Source organism: Meles meles, chromosome 9 (assembly GCF_922984935.1).
Source record: "Meles meles chromosome 9, mMelMel3.1 paternal haplotype, whole genome shotgun sequence".
Classification (NCBI taxonomy): domain Eukaryota; kingdom Metazoa; phylum Chordata; class Mammalia; order Carnivora; family Mustelidae; genus Meles; species Meles meles.
This window is the reverse complement of record NC_060074.1, coordinates 67766791-67788546: the sequence shown is the minus strand read 5'-3', so window position 1 is coordinate 67788546 and position 21756 is coordinate 67766791. Positions and strand designations below refer to the sequence as shown.

At 36.3% G+C, this 21756-nt stretch overlaps 1 protein-coding gene across 1 annotated transcript in view; it reads right to left on the bottom strand.

The window, feature by feature from the left end:
• The window catches only part of ERICH2 (glutamate rich 2), a 39264-nt gene continuing 17508 nt past the window's right edge, over positions 1-21756 (bottom strand). The window contains exons 8-10 of the mRNA XM_046018213.1: positions 7196-7253; positions 826-897; positions 1-188 (exon numbers count right to left, since the gene is read on the bottom strand). Of these exons, the coding sequence (XP_045874169.1) occupies positions 67-188; positions 826-897; positions 7196-7253 (252 nt within the window). The 3' untranslated portion in view covers positions 1-66. The remainder of the gene's footprint in view (positions 189-825; positions 898-7195; positions 7254-21756) is intronic.

The following is a 21756-nucleotide window of genomic DNA, read 5'->3' as shown; positions in this document are numbered from 1 at the left end:
TCCTTTATATTTCCATGGTATTCGGAATGAAAATACATGAAGACTGAACCACAGCAGCAACTTTCATCACCCGTCTTCACATTCATCGGAGCTTTCTTCACTTAGCTCCTCACTGCTTTCTCTTTCACTCTCACCGCTGCTGTCTTCTTCACTATCTTCATCATCTTCCTCAGGATTCTGAGATTTCTCTGCCATGGAAAGGAAGAGAATTGCTTAAAATGTTCCTGACATTACTACTCTGAAAAATCTTAATTCTTCTTGCTTCTCCCTCTACTAAGAAATATCTATCTTTGGAACACGAGGACTGAGATGAACTTTGCTGACTGGATGTCGGGTCAAAGTAGGTAGTGGTACAAAGAAGAATATAGTCTTACTAGTCTAAAGACGTTTATGGATTTAGAGTAAATTTAAAACATAGGTCTATACAATTTTTTTTTTACTACTGCCATCATAATTCTTAAACAGAATAGGAGTGAGATGTAGGGCAATTTAGAGGGTATTGGTTTTCCTTGGAATTGTGGGATAGCTCCTCTAACATGTGCAGCAGTTAGCATGTTCTGTTCCTTGTGAAGACTCTGCCAGTGCCTGATGTCTGGTGACCAGGGAGCCTGCTTGACTTGGGCAGTTCTACCCCACAATGGGGGAAAGGATCACCCACAAAGGACCACTCACAAAGGTTCATTAAACCATCCCAAGACAATAATTAGCCTTTTCTTAACCACTTCCTGAGGGTGTGCTTCACCAATCCCCTGGGATGATGGGTTTTTAAATAGTGACTGCTCATAGTTCTCTGAGAAAGGAGGAACTTCAGTTTTTAAAACTTACGCATCAGCAACATTTCTTCGATAAGTGAGAAAAACTCCTTGGCCTCAGGATTTTCTGGTTCATAGATTAGGACTGAAAATAAACAACAGAATATTTGTTAATAATCTTCAAAGTATTTCAGCAAACAGGCTCCTCAGAGTGAGACTGGAGCTGTCAATCAGAGTAAGTGAATATGCACAAAGCAATAAATACCAACAATTATCCTGCAGGAATACCTAAGTGTAAATAGAGGAAATGCTCTACTTATCATAGTTGCATTGTAAGAGAAAGAATTCTCATTATATTTTCTACCTCCTGTCTCAAAAATGCAATCTCCATCACATGAGGCTTTCCTCACATGCCTTGTAGACGAAGTGTTTTTTGACCATAGCCAAACAAGGGACATATCAGGCAAAATGTGGAGGCCTCACTAATGAGAAGACTGTGTGCCTTGAGGAGTATTCATAATTCTGCTTTATCCACTGAATGTTGTGACTCCCATGTAATATCTTAATGGCCCCCAGGGGGCACTGAAACATCAAGTGTACTATTCACCTGGCTAACAGAAAGACAAAGAATCGTGGATGGTTCATCTAGGCTCTGGTGCTCCTAGGACATCATCCCATATGGCTTTCATTCTGACACACCAAACCAGTATCTCTCTTAATCAACCTACATAACTTTACCATTGATCTCGGTTAGCATGACTGTGCGCCTGCTCAGAAGCTGCTTTTAAGGATCCTATAGATATTTAGACACCTTTTAAGGTTTCTAATGAAAGTATCTTTCAATTCATTTTAAATTGGACTAAAATATGCTTATCATTAGCAGTCTAAATCTTGCTCAGAACCTTTTTTCAGAGCAGTTTCTCCAACTCGCCCCTTGAGATACTAGGTTCTTAAGATATTAATACATATTTAGGAAACTAGGTCAAATGAGGTTAATCAGGGAAAGTTTACAGTAGGAGCAACGGCAGGGTTTTACAGAACTATTAATATGTTCATAACTATTATGAATCTTATAAAGTGGAGAATGTGGTTTCCCCAATTTATTATCCCCATGGAATCCTTTTTGATGGAACACTTAATAAGAAATCTTAAATATAGTTTAGAAAATTTCATGTCGGAATTAGGATTATTCCATGAGACTGGAGTATGGGATCAGCTACTCTTACAGTTTAACAAAAACCACTGACAAATGTCAATTTTCAAAGTGAAGGAAAGGTATTTGCTTTTAAACTTAGCCCAGAAGTGTATGTATTCTAGGTAATGAATAAAAAATTCTCTTTACTCTTTCACAGGCTAGTAAGGTTTGTAAAAGGGGAAGAAAAGCCTCTAGCACATTCAGGTAGTGTCCTGGGAGCTGTTCCCAACCTGAGCCCATAAGCAGATCCCAGTATGGGCCCTGCAGAAAGACTGTCAGATGTGAATCCTGGTGCTGCCACTGTCTAGTTGGGTCTCCTTGGGAAAATATTTAATATTTCTGTATCTCAGTTTCTTTATCTGTAATAACACTATTGGCCACTTAAGGGTGTTTTGATGAATCAATGAGATAATGTAGATAAAGTACTTAGTTAGTCCTTGGTTCACGGTGAATGCCCAGATACTGCTGGTTATCATGAATTTTCTGGAAGTGGTTTTGATCTAGAGAAAGGCTTCGCTCCTTCCTAAACATTCAGCGAATGCTTCCTTCTGACTAAAGAGCCGGGGCGGAGCTGGGGGATTCTGCTGTTGGTAGGGCTCTAAGTCCCTCAGACTGGAGGCTCTTCTAGGCTAGACCGAACATTGGTCTTGTTCACTGTGGCATGCCTAGGAGAGTGCATGACACAGAGCTGGAGCTCTCAAAACATTAAAAAATGGAATAAGTGCACAGTAGAAAGCAGTCCTTTCATGCCTAGATAAAATTATACTCTAGGTTAGTAGGAAAAAGTGATTTATTTTACTCAAAAAAAGAAAGATGAGACGCCTGGGTGGCTCAGTGGATGAAGCGTCTGCCTGCAGCTCAGGTCCTGATCCCAAGGTCCTGGGGTCAGGTCCTGGATCCAGCTCCTTGCTCAGCAGGGAGCCTGCTTCTCCCTCCGCCTGTGCTCTCTCTCTGACAAATGGATAAATAAAATCTTGAAAGGAAGGAAGGAAGGAAGGAAGGAAAAGAGAGAAAGGAAGAAAGAAAACAAACTTCATTGTATTTATCCTTCTGAAGATACATCTATCTGTATTTGTGTTAGACCAAAGTGATGAGAAACATTTTGGCTCTGAGGCCATTATTTTATACACTTACAATTATAATTGATGAAGTAGGTCTTTCAGGCCTAAATGATTTTTGTGTGCAAAATGTTGGGCTGCCTGTGAGCAGCACTGCTGTGCCCTGTGGAGAGTGAGCTTCAGGTTCCCTTCTTTCAGGTAAAGAGACCAATTAACAAAGACTGACTGGCACAAAATCTCAATAGTCAATCATGAGCTGAACTAAGAAAAGTCCTTGGGACTCTTGACTTCCAGTTTAATTTAAAAACGACTTTTCCAGGATGCCTCCAATGCCTGGCAAGAAATGGCATATGGCTGGGATATCAGTTCTGCACCACACAGCAGGAAAACGGCTGAGGAAATATTGTGTGTGGAAAACAGATAAAATTCAAGCCTTCACAACAAATAAAATTTCTTGGAGGAACCCAATATGTTTTTTTATTTTGTTTTGTTTTTTTAAATCAGGACAAAGAAAAGAAACCACAAGCACGTGGAATGCCAGGAGAGAAGCCCTGAAGCCCAGTGGACCAATGGAGATATAAATGACTTTACTGTGATTGGATAGCAAGGAAACATACTAGCAGCCAGTGGCTTTATTCAGAAAATGAGTTTATAAAACATTTCAGGAGGGACAAGGATGCATTATTTTATATAAATCAATTCCCTTAGATATAAAGAAAATATATTAGTTGACCACAGGAGCCATTTTAAGCCTGCTTGACCTAAAAAAGTACCCCCTTTCCAAATCCCTGCCTCCTCCACCAGAAATATAAGTTTATTAACCAAATGAGGAAATGGAAATATAGTAGGATATCAGAGGCTTTCAAGCCAGACCTAGCATCTAATCCTAACTCTACCTCTTAGTAGTTGTGACTGGTGAATTAGTACTCCTCACTAAAACTCAGTTTTCTCATCTGTAAAGTGGGGTTTATAAGTATCTGCCTCATAGAATTGTTTTAAGAATTAAACAAGGTATTCAAGAATGCTCTCATTATTAGTAGGTGCTCAATACATACATATACAAATACACAAATATGTAAATAATCTGTTTACATACATAAATATACAAATAGAGAAAAGGGGAAATATCCGGTAGAAGAGCTAGAAATGGAAAAAGAAGACAAAACAATATACTATAATCAATTACATATACAATCTTTTGGGTCCATCCCAGACAAAAAAAATTAATTTTGTCTGTTGTTCTGAATATAGAGAACAACTTCGGGCAGTCCTCAGCCAAGTGTTTCCTTTCAGCATCAAACTAGTACTTTCTAGAGGGTCTCCAACTCTCTGTTCTTTTTCTTTTTTTCTTTCTTTTCTTTTTTTAAGGTCTTATTTGACAGACAGAAAGAGTGCACAAGCAAGGGGAGCTGCAGGCAGAGGGAGAGAAGCAGGCTCCGCGCTGAGCAGGGAGCCTGAGGAGGAAGAGGGGCTCAATCCCAGGACTCTGGGACCATGACCTGAGCCAAAAGCAGATGCTCAAGGACAAAGCCACCCAGGAGCCCCAACTCTCTGTTCTTTCTTGAACTTGTTTGACATTGTTAATCCGGGGTCTCCCTAATTTCATACCATTGGCTAGAATCTGCCTCAGGGGTAGCCAATTCTATTTTTCTTGCACCCACCCCCTACTCTCATCTCTGGGCCTCTCTGCCCAAGTTTCTAGTAATTCCCTCTTCTTCTAGGGAGCAGCGTTCATTTCCGACTGGCTCCCTGAATCATGGGGCCTGTCTTAGAGCTCTCCATGCCTCCTTTCCTGTAGTCTAATCCTTAGTCTGAGGCACTGCTATTTGACACTGGCAGAAAAGAGTGACTAGTGTTTCTGGATGAGCCAGTAGGAGTAAAATACCAAAGCAAACCACAGTTAATGTCAACCCCAAAATGGTTTAGAGCATGTGTGCTATGATTCCTGTTTCCTCGCCAGCTCCCAGCATAATGTCTGGTACAGAGCTGGTGCTTGATAGGTAGTTGTTGGAAGGAAGGAAGGAAGGGAAGAAGGAAGAGGCATGTTTTACAGGGACATAAGCCCATTAGGATAGATCAGCTCGAACTTTTTCATCCCCACTGACCTGGCACTTAATGTGTGTTCACAGATTCGAGTCCGGTCAATAAGCATTTTATTGAGCACCTACTGTTTCTGTAGCATACTGCAGGCCAACAACTAAAACTGACCGATAGATGTGGTGATATCAGGGCATATTTTTGTAAGCTTCAGCCAGAGGCTTTCTAAAGTGATTGGTGGATATGGAAATACATATAAATTTTTCCATCATTAGGCTCCACAAGAGACTCTGAGAACTGAGGGGGAAAACTACAGACTCACCACTTCTACTGCAGTCCTCAGAGAGGAAAGGTGCTATGGGAGGCAAGAGCTTGAGTTCTGATTCTGGCTGTGCCACTAGCTCCCTGAAGAGTTGAACAAGCTGCTTATCCTCTCTATGCTTCTGCGTCATTATTTATAAAAATAGACAACTGGACATGATTCTCTTGAAGGATTTCTTCTGATCAGAAATTCTATGTTTATGTACCACCCCAAAATAGTTTTAATCAGGATATCTATTTGATGGCTCTAAAGGTCAAAGTGCTTGAAAGGATTATATAAGACAAATTATTTTGGATAAAAAAATTAGTGTTAAAGCATTCAAGAGACCCCTTTTAAAAATTAGCCCATGATTTAAGAAGTTCTGTATCCATAGTGGAGAGTCTGTGTGAGGCAAGTGTGAGCAGGTCCTCACAACCCTAAAACTAAGTTTCCACTCAAGGACTTTTTACTGTAAGACTTAGGTCTAACACTAGTTAATATTTTGAGTTCTATTATCAGTAAAGTTTAATTGTAGATTGCCATTTGCTCTTTCAAAGTCATTTGACTAATATAGAAAAATGGGTAAAATAGTTAAAAAGACTGGATTTCAGAAGAGCAGGAATCTTTCAAAATCATTAAGTGGACTTTCTAAAATTGGAAATTAAAAACTTTGAAATTAAGAAATCACTGGGTAATTTATAACTTAAAAAAATGTATTTATTTATTTATTTGAGAGAGAGAGAGAGAGCACAAGCAGGGGGAGCAGCAGAGGCAGAGGGAGAAGCAGGCTCCCCGCTGAGCAGAGAGCCTGACACGGGGCTCCATCCGAGGACCCTGGGGCCATGACCTGAGCCAAAGGCAGCCGCTTAACTGACTACCACTGGGTAGTTTAAACAGCAGACTGAACATGGCAGAAGACAGGATAGCTTAACTCAAAAACAGGTAGGCCAATAGAAAAATTCCAAAATGAAGTATAGAAATAAAAAGAAATGGAAAAACAAGAGCTGAGTATAAGATACCTCAGTCAAATCACTAAAAACCAATGAAAGAAGGAAAAATAAGGTGGAGCAGATCATTCCTCTACTCAAAAAGTGTCTAGTGATTTCCCACCTTGCTCGGAGAAAAAGCCAAAGTCCTTAAATTGTGAAAAAGTACTATGCAATCTACAGAACCTCCAAACTATAACCTCTCCTCCCTCATCTCCTGTCACGCTTCCCCTTGCATATTCTGTGCTGGTTACATAGTCCTCCTTGCTGTTCCTCCTCAGGCACACTCACATCTCAGCATATTTGCTATGAGTCCTGCCTTCCCGGACCATCTTACTCAAAACTGCTTTGCCTCTTTCTAGTACTTTCTATTCTTTCTTCCCTACTTCATTTTTTCCCATGGTACCTCTCATTTATGACATGTTAATTATATATGAATTTGTTATTTGCTGGACTAGATATAAACATGGGATTATCTGTCTTATTGACTGCTATATTTCCAGTGCCTAAAACAGTGCCTGGCACATGAAGGCACTCAAATATTTGTGGACTAAATCCACGTTAATTAAGGTTTGCTGCACTCCCTGACACTTCTTTGAAACTAAAGGCATAAAGTTACTAACACAGTATCATGAAGGTAAAGATTTTGACTTATTTTCCAGTGATGATTAGTTTTTGTTAGTTTATTCCACTCAAACTTATTCTAGAAGTCTAAATTAGTCTTTATACCAATCAACTTACTAATAAGGAATCACTGAGACGCTATCAAGGAATTCACTAGGCTACAATAATCAGGTCATCTTACATATTATGGAATGCATTTTAGAAACAAAAACAATTAGTAAACAGAAGTATTTTGTACTTACTCATCTGACATAATTTTTTTGCCAAATGGTAGTCTTGGCCCATTTCTGCTCTCAGGAACTAGAAAACATTAAGAAATTCTTCAGATAAGTACAACCAGAGAGAATTTAAATGTCAGTTATAAACTCCCTAAAAAATATTCCATTAATGATGAACTATTTGGCTTTTAACATTTACACGTTTTTCCAGGAGTGAATCTATAATCAATCAATCAATCCAAGAATATTTAAGGACTTCCCATGGCAAGGCCACAGAGAACAGGTACAATACCTCCATGTTGCTGCAGTCATACTACATATATACTACTTAACAATTTGAGAATACATAGGTTGATTCAACTGGCAGAGATAGTAAAGATATCTATCACTTATATATCCCTTTGGTTCAGATACAACTTTTATTTGTAAACTTCATCCATGATTACATGACAATATTTAGTAAAAAAAAATTTTTACAATGATGTATGCTTAATATTTTGCAGCTCTTTTACTGTCCAATTTTTGTTTTACTATTTTTATTCTATTTTTGTTGTTACAAAGCACTACATATTTTTGTATGTAGGAAATTTGAAAGCTAAATAAACACATTCTGTTCCCAATTAAAAAGCATTTATATTGCGACCATCCAGAGATGTTTATTTTTAGCATCTTCATGTGTATCGTTTTAGTGTTTTTCCATCAGTGAACACATATTTACAAAAATTAGCATTATTTGGTAACTTTAAAAAATAAACCACATATCATGATAATTTTCTCCCTATAAAATTAAACATTCTTATATTTTTTACTTAGGATACAGTTTATTAATTTAGTCTAACTTATTTAGACTGCCTCCATTAAAAAAAATCCTATACTTGGATGATTGTTGTTGCTTTTGTGAGATTTATTCTGAACACTGGCAGGTACAGTAGGCTTACTGGCAAGAGACAGGGGCATGAAGTATGAGAAGAGACACTTTCCACACATTTCCAGACATGTGATACATACCCAGGCACCATTTTAAGAAGTTCTTTGCCAGTTTTCTTGGTTTCTTCCTTGAGTATTAGATTATTTACGTTTTTCTAATGTAAACAGAATTCTTCTGAAGATTTTTCTACAAGCCATTACTTCACCACAATCCCCACTTATTGTCATATTAATAAATGCTACATTGAACTCATTATACAGAATTCTACATTTTAAAAATCTTTTTGTCTAAGGTTAAGATCCGTCCATTTTTACTCCTATTTGTGGTTTCCTTCCATTTTAATTATGATATCTTGTGGTTTATCTATATTATTCTTTTTTCAAATATCCTGTTTTTAAACAGATACATTAATTTGGTTTTTACTTTGAATTTTGTTTGTTTAATTATTTTTCTTTTTTACATTATATTTATTTTGTTCTTTTTCTAGGCTCTGGCATTAATATTTAGTTCATTTGTTGTCATTCCTCCTTTATTTTATTTTTTTAACAGTGTTTTATTTTAAAGATTTTATTTATTTGTCAGAGCGAGTGAGAGAGCAGAAGCAGGGGTTAGGGAGAGGGAGAAGCAGTCTCCCTGCTGACCAGGAAACCTGATGCAGGACTTGATCTCAGGACCCTGGGGTCACGACCGGATCCAAAGGCAGATGCTTAATGACTGAGGCACCCAGACGCCCCAACTATTTTCTAAATAGTTTGTGTGCTTAGTTTTGATTTTGATTTTTTAATTCAAGAATCATCTGGAAGAATATCTTTTAGTTTTAAGTAGTTTTGCTTTGTTATTGTAGCTATTTTTGTTTTCAGTGTGTAGTTTAATTGATCATAATCAGAGAATGTGACCAGTATAATATACAGTATGGTTTATGTTTTTATTTTGCTTATGGTTATGTTGTGTTTATGTTTATGTCCTTATTTTGTTTGTGTTTATGCTTATTTTGTCTTGTTTATGTTTAAATCTTTATGGAAAATTTAAATATACACAGAAGCAGAAAAAACAGTAAAAGTAGTACATGGCCCCAATTCTCACCTTCAAGAATTAATATTTTGTCAATCTGATTTTATCAATATCATTACATACTCTCTTTTCCCCACTTTGCCTAGATTATTTATTATTATTATTATTTTGCCTAGATTATTTCAAAGGCTTTTACAGATATCTCATTTCACTTTAAATTAAAAACCCAATGACACCATGGCTATTACACCTAACAAAGTTAACAAGAATTTCTCAGTATCAGCTAAGATCTAGTCTATTTAATGAAGCATTATATTAACAGTACTAGCCTTAGAAAATGATAAGAAAAATGGAATCATTTTCAAAGTGTCTTTTGCATTGACCTATTTTGTTGTTGTGTTAACAAAACTATACATAAAATTCCTCTTAACAGTTCAAAATGCAGTGAAATTAAATTCATGCAATAGATATTTGGCTGAAGACTTTCATAAGAATTGCTTAAAACTTCAAAGTCAAGCTAAAATGGGAAGACAGGTTAAAAAAAATTGGTTTGAAATTACTTGTGACATTCAAAATAAAGAGTTGGGAATCTCAGAGAAGATGGCAGAGCAGGAGGACCCTAAACTTACTTCATCCCACAGATACAACTAGATAACACTCATACCTGCAAACAACACATATAATGACCCAAAGACTGGCCAAACAAACTCCACAACTAGATGTAGAGAAGAGGCCACATTGACCAGGATAGAAAGGGCAAGGACTCAGTGGGAACCTAAACTCAATGGATCTGAATACTGGAGGGAGGTAGCCAAGGGAGCTATGGGCATGAAGAGGGATGAGAAACAGATTATCACATGGGGGAGCCTGCAAGGGGAAGAGGAAGCCCCATAGCATCTGGCTTTGAAATTCGGAGGGGTTGAATTCTGTGAGTGCTTACAACCATTGGGACTTAAAGCCTGGAACTTTAAAAATCAGCAGGTTTGGCTCTGGGAGAGCCCAGAGGGCAAGAGGAAGTTGAGTACCATTAAAGAGAGAGCAGAGCAAAGAGCCTGCAGAGATACAGCTTGGAAACAGCAGTTTGAAAGGTACCTGGGGCTTATGGGAGGGAGAGTGAGTTAAGGAGCTGAGAGTTTGCTGAGGAACTTCTCCAGGAACAAAGGAGCTGGCAGGCTCCATTACCTCCCAACCCCATCATGAACACACAACCACCTGTGGGAACTGGCACAGCAGTGGCATTCTCTACCTAACTTGCTTACACCACATTCCCCCTGCAGCCAGGCATGCACTTAGTCCTGGTGCTGCAGATCCCCTCTTCCAGAAAACCCTTGCAAACCTTGCCAACACTGCCTCTCCTGACCTCTCATGGAGGACCTGTGCACCTTTGTCAAAACAGCACCCCCTGCCCATGTGTGCTTTGTGGAGCAGCCAGCCAGCCCTATATCCATGGTGACTCTTCATCCCCATGGAGGAGGACCAGTGCCACCTTAAATGCACATCCCGCCCACTACTTTCAGGAGCAAGAGACTGTAGTTGACATTCCTAACACAAAGAAACAGACACTGAGAGTTAAGGCAAAATGAGGAGACAGAGGAATATGTCACAATTTGTCACAATTTGTGTCACAATATGTCACAAATGAAAGAACAGGAAAAAATCATAGCAAAAGACCTCAGTAAAACAGATATAAGTAATATGCCTGATAGAGAATTTAAAGAATGATCATAAAGATACTCACTGGACTTGAGAAAAGAGTGGAAGACATCAGTGAGATCTTTAACACAGAGATAATAAAAAAACCAATCAGAGATAAAGAACATAATAAATGAAATTAAAAATACACTTGGTCCGAGGTACCCGGGTGGCTCAGTGGGTTAAAGCTTGTGCCTTTGGCTTGGGTCATGATACCAGGGTCCTGGGATCGAGCCCCACATCAGGCTCTCTGCTTAGCAGAGAGCCTGCTTCCTCCTCTTTCTCTCTCTCTGCCTACTTGTGATCTCTGTCAAATAAATAAATAAAATATTTTTTAAAAAATACACTTGGTGGAATAAATAGCATGCTGGAATAAGCAGAGGAATGAATTAATGAACCAGAAGACAGAGTAATGGGAAGTAATCAAGCTGAAAAAATGAGAAGAAAGAAAGACCATGTAAAATGAAAATAGACTTAGGAAAATCAGTGACTCGATCAAGTATAATGACATTCACATTACAAGGATCCCAGAAGAAGAAAGAGAAAAAGGGCAGAAATTTTATTTGAAGAAATAATAGCTGAAAATTTCCCTAATCTAGAGAAGAAAACAGATACCTAGATCCAGGAGGCACAGAGACCTCCCCTATTAAAATCAACCAAAGGAGATCCACACCAAGACACACAGTAATCAAAATGGCAAAAAGTAGTGACAAAAAGGTTTTGAAGCAGCAAGAGAAAAGAAGACAGTTACATAGGGAAACCCCGTAAGGCTATCCGTAGATTTTTCAGCAGAAATTTATGTAGGCCAGAAGAAAGTGGCACAATATATTCAAAGTGCCAAATGGGGAAAACTCGCTGCAAAGAATACTTTATCCAGAGCAAGGCTATCATGAAGAATAGAATGAGAGAAGAGTTTCTAAGACAAAAAAAACTGAAGGAGTTCAAGACCACTAAATCAGCCCTACAAGAAATATTAAAGGGAACTCTTTGAGTGGAAAGACCATAAGGTAGAGTATGAAAGTAGGAAACACAGAAGCAGTAAAACTAAATATTTCTATAAAAAAATCAGTCAAGGGATTCACAAAATGGAAGGATGTAAAATATGACACCATACACCTAAAACATGGTAAGGAGAGGAGTAAATAATGGATTCAAACTTAAGTGACCATCAACTTAATATAGACTGTTATATTCAGAAGATGTTATAAATAAATCTAATAGTTACCATAAATAAAAAATCACTAATAGATAGTAGGCAAAGAATTAAGAAAAAGGAGTGCAAGTATATCATTAAAGAAAGTCAATGAACAATTAAAGAGAGCAAGAAGGATCAGCAAAAACTATAAAAACAACCATAAAACAAGTAACAAAATGGCAATAAATACATATCAATAATTACTTTGAATGGAAATGGACTTAGCACTCCAATCAAAAGATACAGGGTGACAGAGTGGATAAAAAAACAAACCCATCTATATGCTGCCTACAAGAGACTCATTTCAGACCTAAAGACACCCGCAGATTGAAAGTGAAGGGATGGAGAAACATTCATCATGCAAATGGATGTCAACAACAACAACAAAAAGGCCAGGGTAGCAATACTTATATTGGACAACTAGACCTTATCAGACAAACAAGAGACAATGAAAGTCACTTTATAATAAAAAGGGACAATCCAACAAGAAGATATAACAATTGTAAATGCTTATGTACCCAACGTGGAGTACCCAAATACATAAAACAGTTAATAACAAATATAAAGAAACTAATCAACAGTAATACAATTATAGTAGGGGACGTAGGGGACTTTAACACCCCACTTACATCAATGTACAGATCATCCAAACAGAAAATCAACAAGGAAACAGTGGCTTTGAAAGACACATGGGGCCAGAAGGATTTAATAGATATATTCATAACATTCCATCCTAAACAACAGACTACACATTCTTTTCAAGTACACATGGAACATTATCCAGAACAGATCACATATTATGCCAAAAACAAGCTTTAACAAATTAAAAAAGACCAAAATCATACCATGAATCTTTTCTGACCACAACGCTATGTTTAGAAATCAACCATAAGAAAAAATCTGGAAAATCTACAGATACATGGAGGTCAGACAACATACTGCTAAATAATAACAGGTCAAACAAGAAATCAAAGAAATCAGAAAGTACATGGAAACAAACAAGAATGAAAACACAACGATCCAAAACTTTTGAGATGCAGCAGAAGCAGTTCTAAGAGGCAAGTTTATAGCAATAGAGGCCTACCTCAAGAAGCAAGAAAAATCTCAAATACACAACCTAACCTTACACCTAAAGGAGCTAGAAAAAGAACAACAAACAAAACTCCAAAGTAGCAGAAGGAAGGAAATGATAAAGATTGAGCACAAATGATATAGAAACTAAAACAAAACAAAACAAAAAACCTCAATAGAACAGATTAATGAAACCAGGAGCTGGTTCTTTGAAAAGAGTAATGAAATTGATAAACCTCTAGCTAGAGTCATAAAAAGAGAAAGACAGAGAGAGAAAGAGAGAGGATTCAAATAAACAAATCAGAAATGAAAGAAGAGAAATAACAACCAATACCACAGAAATACAAAGTATTATAATGATGTTATGAAACATTTTATGTCAACAAATCAGATAACCAAGAAGAAATGGATAAATTTCTGGAAACATATAACCTATCAAAACTGAAGCAGGAAGAAATAGAAAATCTGAACAGATTGAGTACCAGCAATGAAATTGAATCAGTAATCAAAAAACTCTGAACAAACAAAAATCCAAGATGAGAGGCTTTGCAGGCTAATTCTACCAAACATTTAGAGTTAACACCTGTTCTTCTCAAACTATTCTAAAAAGTACAAGAAGGAGGAAAACTTTCAAATTCACTCTAGGAAGCCAGCATTACTCTGATACCCAAACCAGAATAAGATGCCACCAAAAAAAAAAAAAAAAAAAAAAAAAAAAAAAGAGAGAGAGAGAGAGAACTGCAGGCAAATATCTCTGATGAACATAGATGCAAAAATCCTTAATAAAATACTAGCAAACCAAATCCAACAAGGCATTAAAAAAGCTATCACCACTATCAAGTGGGATTTATTCCCAGGATGCACGAGTGGTTTAATATTTGTAAATCAATCAATGTGATACATCAAAAGGAGAAAGGATACGGGGCGCCTGAGTGGCTCAGTGGGTTAAGCCGCTGCCTTTGGCTCAGGTCATGATCTCAGGGTCCTGGGATCGAGCCCCACATCGGGCTCTCTGCTCAGCCTGCTTCCTCCTCTCTCTACCTGCCTCTCTGCCTACCTATGATCTCTCTCTCTCTTTCTCTCTGTCAAATAAATAAAAAATAAAAATTAAAAAAAAAGAGAAAGGATAAAAACTATATGACCATCTCAATAGATGCAGAAAAAGCATTTGACAAAGTATAACATCCATTCATGATAAAAGCCCCCAAAACAAAGTAGGTTTAGAGAGAACATATCTCAACATAATAAAGGCTATATATGAAAATCCACAGCTAACATCATCCTCAATGGGGAAAAATTGAAAGCTTTTCCCTTAAGGACAAGAACAAGACAAAAATGTCAACTCTTACCACTTTTATTCAACATAGTACTGGAAGTCCTAGCCACAGCAATCAGACAACAAAAAGAAATAAAATGCATCCAAATCAGTTAAGGAAGAAGTAAAAAACTTTACTCGCAGATGGCATTATACTATATATAGAAAACCCAAAATGCTCCACCAAAAAAAACTGCTAGAACTGATAAATGAATTTAATAAAGTCACAGGATACAAAACCAATGTGCAGAAATCTGTTGCCCTTCTATACACTAACAATGAGGCAGCAGAAACAGAAATTAAAACAATCTCATTTATAATTGCACCAAAAATAATAAGATAATAGCAATAAACCTAACCAAAGAGGTGAAAGACATATACTTTGAAAACTACAAAACACTGATGAAAGAAATTGAAGACAATGCAAAGAAGTGGAAAGACATTCCATGGTCATGGATTGAAAGAATAAATACTATTAAAATGTCCATACTACCCAAAGCAATCTACACATTTAATGCAATCTGTATCAACATACCAAAACACTTTTCACAGAACTAGAACAAACATATGGAACCACAAAAGATCCCAAATAGCCAATACAATCTTGAAAAAGAGAAACAAAGCTGGAGGTATCACAATTCCAGACTTCAAATTATATGACAAAGCTATAGAAATCAAAACAGTATGGAACTGGCACAAAAATAGACAAATAGATTAACAGAACAGAATAGAAAGTCAGGAACTAAATCCACAATTATACAGTCAATTAATCTTCAACAAAGCGGGAAAGAATAGCCAACGGGAAAAAGACAGTCTGCAACAAATGGCACTGGGAAAACTGGTTAGACACAGGCAAAAGAATGAAACTGGACCACTTTCTTACACCGTACACAAAAATAAACTCAAAATAGATTAAAGACCTAAATATGAGGCCTGAAACCATAAAAATCCTAGAACAGAACACAAGCAATAATGTCTCTAACATCAGCCATAGCAAAATTTTTCTAGATATGTCTTGTGAGGAAAGGGAAACAAAAGGAAAAATAAACTACCGGGACTACATCCAAATAAAAAGCTTCTGTGCAGCAAAGGAAGCAATCAACAAAATTAAAAAGTAACCTATTGATTGGAAGAAGATATTTGCAAATAACAAATCTGATAAAGGGTTAGTATCCAAAATCTATAAAGAACTTATACAACTCAACACCCCAAAACCATATAATCCAATTAAAAATGGGCAGGACATGAACAAACATTTCTCCCAAGGAGACCTTTAGATGACCAAGAGATTACATGAAAAGATGATCAATATCACTCATCATCCCCTGATGATACAACCTGCAAATCAAAACTATAATAAGATATCACCTCACACCTGCTGGAATGATAAAATAAAAACACAAGAAACAGCAAGTGTATGGAGAGGAAGGAACCCTCCTGCACTGTTGGTGGGAATGCAAACTGGTGCCACCACTGGAAAACAGTACAGAGCTTCCTCAAAAAGTTAAAAAAAGAACTACCCTATGACCCAGTAATTGCACTACTGGGTATTTGCCCCCAGAGCACAAAAACACTAATTCCAAGGGATGCATGCACCCTTATGTTTATTGCAGCATTATTTACAATAGCCAAATTACAGATGCAGCTCCAAGTGTTCATTGATAGAAAAATGGCCAAAGAATGGAATATATATAATAATATATTATATTATAATGTAATAATAAAATATAATAATACTATATATTATAATATAGAATATAGAATATATATTATATTATATATACAATATATAAAAATATGTTGTATATACAATATATAGAAAAGATTATATATTATATTTTATATTATATAAATTTATTATTATATAAATTTTATATTATATATAATTATATAAATATAATAATATTATATATAATAATCATATCATAATTAAATTTATAATATAATATAAATTAAATATAATACTTATATAAATATAAATATTTATAAGTATTTTATATTATATATAAAATATATATAAATATATAATATATAAAATATATATGTTATATATACACATATATCTATATAAAATATTCCATCATATATGATGGAATATTATGGATTAAATACACTTACCATGACAAAAAAAGAATTGAAAGACTGTAACAATGAATATATGTACACATTTTACCTAGATTCAATGCTTCTTAACATTGTGCTACATTTGCTTTATCTCTCTCTTTTGATAGATAGGGTGTAGATATAGCCTACATATATATTTTTTTCAAAGAAACATTTGAAAGGAAGTTGCAGACATCATAAAACTTCACCCTGAAATATTTGAGCATGGGTCTCCTAAGTTTATGCTTCACTGTAACATCATATCCTTACCACATCTAAGAAAATTAACAATAATTCTGTAATAAAATACTATATTTAAATTGAGAATTGCCAATTTGTCTTTAAAATGCTTCAATAGCTAGATTTTTTTCCAGTCAGGATTCCACGAAAATTCATGTTTTTAGTTGTTAACCAATTTTATTTTTTTTTAATTCCAGTACAGATAATATAGTGGTATATTAGTTTCAGGTATATAATATAGTGATTCAACAATTTCATATATCACCCTACTGCTCATCACACATGCACTCCTTAATCCCCTTCATTTCTTTCACCCAGACCCCTCCCACCATCCATCTGGTAATCTTCAGTTTATTCTCTATAGTTAACAGTTTGTTTCTTGGTTTGCGTCTAATCTTTCAAGTTTTCTATAGGCTTGAAAATTTTCAAAATAAAAAATTGAGGGGGTGCGTGGGTGGCTCAGTCTGTTAAGGGTCCACCTCTTGATTTCAGCTTAGGTCAAGATTTCATGGGTCATGAAACTGAGTCCTGTGTCAGCCTCCACGCTCAGCAGAGTCTGCGTGAGATTCTCTCTCTCTCCCTCTCTGCCCCTCCCCCCAACTCTCTCACTCTGAAATAAATAAATCTTAAAAAAAATTTTAAGTTGAAAATATTAAAAAGGGATGCATTCTGAAAACAGAAGAGCTTAAGCACAGGTATAGCCTAAGATATGACAATAAGCAATCTCATATTGTCTGGATATTTATCTGAAAATGAAGTCATGGATTACTTTTATAATTAAATGTCAAAAAGCAAATAGAAATAAAATGAACAACTCCAAAGAGTTGTTTGGTGATGGCAAATAGAAATGCTCTATGATTCATGAATGATTTAGATGTTCATTCAAAGGAAATGTGCTTAAGTAAAATCTATCCAATACCTGGCATCAATTTTTTTCTCCCTTGTTGAAAGCAACTTATAATTTTAAGGAAGTTTCAAAACTCTATATGCTTTATTCTTTATTCTCTCTGTATACTTTATTCTAGGAGGAAAATATAACAAATGTATCTGGTTTCTTTATACGAGTCCATGGCTAGCATTTGGGTTAAATTATATGAAAAGGCAAGCACAGAGGCACCTGGGAGGCCCTATTGGTTAAGCAATTGCCTTGGGCTCAGGTCATGATCCCAGAGTCCTGGGACTCTGCCATCAGCCTCCCTACTCAACAGGGAGGTTGCTTCTCCTTCTCCCTCTGCTGTTCTCCCTTTATGTGCTCCTGCTTCCCTTCTGTCAAATAAATACAAAATCTTAAAAAAAAAAAAAAAAAGCAAGCAAACACTTCAGTATTTTTCTTTATGCTAAAACTCTAATTGAGGCTTCTAGCCGTGATGAAGTTAACAGAGACCAGATTTACTCTCCTTCCTAAAACAACCAGAAAATTGTACAAAATAAATGAAACAAGAGTTTTCAGTAATTGTCAGCAGCTGTGACAGGAGAGTGATCTGAGAGAAGGGAAACAGATGGGTCCTATGATTGCCTCAGTTTACAGCTGTGGGCTGTCTTCAGGTAACAGCACAGGCAGGCAGCATCCAGAGACCAGTGATCTGAGTTGAAATAAGACAGTCTGAAGTTCAGAAAGGCCAATATTATATTTTTAAGCAGCTCCAGCAATCTGCAGAGGTATCTTTTTGAGGCTTTGGCTGGAATTCATCTGCATATGAGTATGCAGAAACGATCTGAGGCTAGAAAAAGAACTGTTGGATGAGCAGGTAGAACAACCAATGGATCTCACACAGGGCTGAACAGAGGTCACATTTTCTCCAGCCAGAGTGGAAGGTCATTTTAATACACAGATCAATGGGCAGAGTCCTCATTAGGGCATTGCCTTAGTAGTCTCACTATAATGTAAAGGCTGCTCTGGACCCTCCCAACAAAGCATAAAAAGCAAGACTCTAAAAGAAACCTGATTTAAAGAAACTCAACTATGTCCCAGTTCAAAAATCCAAAAATATTTAAAGGAAAACAACAAAACTTATATCAAAGATCATAAAATTTATAATGTCTAGGGTTCAGTAAAAAATTACCAGGCATGCAAAGATGCAGAAAAATATGACCCATATACTGGAGAAAACTTAATCAAGAGAAACTGACCCAGGATTAAAAAATTACAAAAATGATAGCACAGCTGAGAAGCATGTTAATAATGTCATTATTAATGTCTTATAAAATATGTCATTACAAATAAGTCATACTCAAAAGTAAAATATGAACATGATGAAAATAGATATAAAATATTCAAATAAAACTTGTAGAGATGATAAAATATATGCAATTTTATATATACACAGAGAGAGAGAAAAAGAGGGAGAGATAAAGGTTGGGAGGTTGGGATTAAATGGCAGATTATAACTACAAAGAAAAGATCAGAACTTGAGGACAGAATTAGAGAAATTTCTAAAATGAAATAGAGAAAACAAACAAAAAAGGGACATCAATGACCTTTGGGGCAACACTGGGTGATCTAACATACATGTAACTTGTAGCTCAGAAGAAGAAAGGGAGAGCAGAATTCAAAAAAATTATTTGACGACTTAATAACTGAACATTTTCCAAATCTGGTGTAAACTATAAACTCATTGATCCAAGAATCTCAATAAGCAGAAACAACATGAAGAATACCACATCAAGGTACATCATAATCAAATTGCCAAAAATAACAATACAAAAGAAAACAATTTTATTAAGTTCTGAGAAAAAGACATATACAGTTGGACAAAAGTAGTAACAGCAGACATCTTGTCTGAAACAATGCAAACTATCTGACAACGAAGCAGTCTTTCAAAGTACAGATCTTCCTCAATTTACAATGGGGTTATAGCCCAATAAACACTCATAAATTGAAATAAGTTGAAAATGCATTTAAGGTGCGCCTGGATGACTCAGTCATTAAGTGTCTGCCTTCAGCTCAGATCATGATCCCAGGGTCCTGGAATCGAGACCCGTATCGGGGGGAGGGGGTCCCTGCTCTGTGGGGGTCCTGTGTCTCCCTCTCCCACTTCCCCTGCTTGTGTTCCCTCTCTTGCTGTGTCTCTCTATCAAATGAGTAAATGAAATCTTTTAAAAAAAATGCATTTAATATACCTAGTCCACCAAACATTATAGCTTAGCCTAGCCTACCTTAAACATGCTCAGACCACTTATATTAGCCTACCGTAGGGCAAAATCATATATCAAAACCTACTTTATACTAAAGTACTGAGTATTTCATGTAACTTACTGAATACTGTACTAAAAGTGAAAAACATAATGATTGTAGTGTATCAGGATATAAACATATCCTCATGATGGCTTGGCTGGCAGGGAGTTGCAGCTGCCCAGCACTGTGAGAGAGTAATCATACCACACATCACTAGCTGAGAAAGAAATGAAAATTCAAATTTAAAACTTTTACTGAATACGTATCATTTTCACATAATTGTAAAGTCAAAAAATTCTAAGTTGGGGGCACCTGGGTGGCTCAGTGGGTTAAGCCGCTGCCTTCGGCTCAGGTCATGATCTCAGGGTCCTGGGATCGAGCCCCACATCGGGCTCTCTGCTCAGCAGGAAGCCTGCTTCTTCCTCTCTCTCTGCCTGCCTCTCTGCCTACTTGTGATCTCTGTGTGTCAAATAAATAAATAAAATCTTTTAAAAAAAAATTCTAAGTTGAATCATTATAAGTCAGGGACCATCTGTACTGAAAAATACCTGGTAACTTATAAATCTCTAGCTCACGCATCCTTTAACAATGAAGATAAGGGGCGCCTGGGTGGCTCAGTGGATTAAGCCGCTGCCTTCGGCTCAGGTCATGATCTCAGGGTCCAGGGATCGAGCCCCGCATCGGGTTCTCTGCTCCGCAGCGAGCCTGCTTCCTCCTCTCTCTCTGCCTGCCTCTCTACCTACTTGTGATCTCTCTTTCTGTCAAATAAATAAATAAAATCTTAAAAAAAATGAAGATAAAATTGAGACTTTTTCAGACAAACAAAAGCTAACAGTATTCACTGCTGGCAGAACTGCATTATAAAAAAATACTATAGCAAGTTTTTCAGGTAAAAGGAAAATAATACCAGGTGAAAATTCAGATCAACAGAAAGCTAAGGAGAACACCAAAAATGTGTTCCGAATAAGATATTTTCCAATTAAAAAAACTTTTTAAAATATTGACAACTAAAACTAAAAATAATAATAATGTATTATAGGGCTTATAATATACATGGAAGTAAAATGTATGACAATAATGTAAAGGATAAGAAGAGGGGTTTTAAAATGTTCTGTTATGAAGTTCTTACAATATACGTGAAGTTGTATAATGTTAATTAGACTGTGATACCACAAGTGGGGTAAAACTGTTTTGCTCTCCATAGAATTATCAGGAAATGTTTATGTACAGTTTTTGAATGTGATGTTTCAGGCTTCAGAGTCTTTGTACATATTGTTTCCTATGCCAGGAATGCCTTCTCCATTCTACCAGATGAATTCCTAAGCTTCCCTCTTCCTTCAGAAGCCTAAGACTCCACATCTCTTCTTCTAAAAATCCTTCCTTTATTCCTTTTCTCCTAATTCTATTCTCAATTAGTCATATTTAATTCTCCCTATCCCCAGAGAAACTCATAAATATTTCTGCTAGCACACATTTCATTTTATTATAAAATTGTACTATATACATAATATTACCTGTTAGTTCTCAAGGGTAAAGACTTATCTTTCTTATCTCTAAATATCCCTCCAAACTAGCATGGTTCCCAGTTAACGTAGAAAGCATTCCTGAAAGCAGTTCTTGCAGAGTTTTATGCCAAAACTTCTTTTATTCTTGCTTCTGCCTTTACCAGAATACTCTAAGCCACTTCCAGAATCTTCTCTCACCTCTAACTTCATGAAGGTAAGAGAGATGAGAAGCTAGGTAAGCATCTGTATATGGGCAAGAATCTCTTTACTATTTTTTAAATCTTCAAGGCTATACACTATTTAGTAATTTTAATATTTTTAAGTTTCTTAAACTACAATGTGCAAGTTAA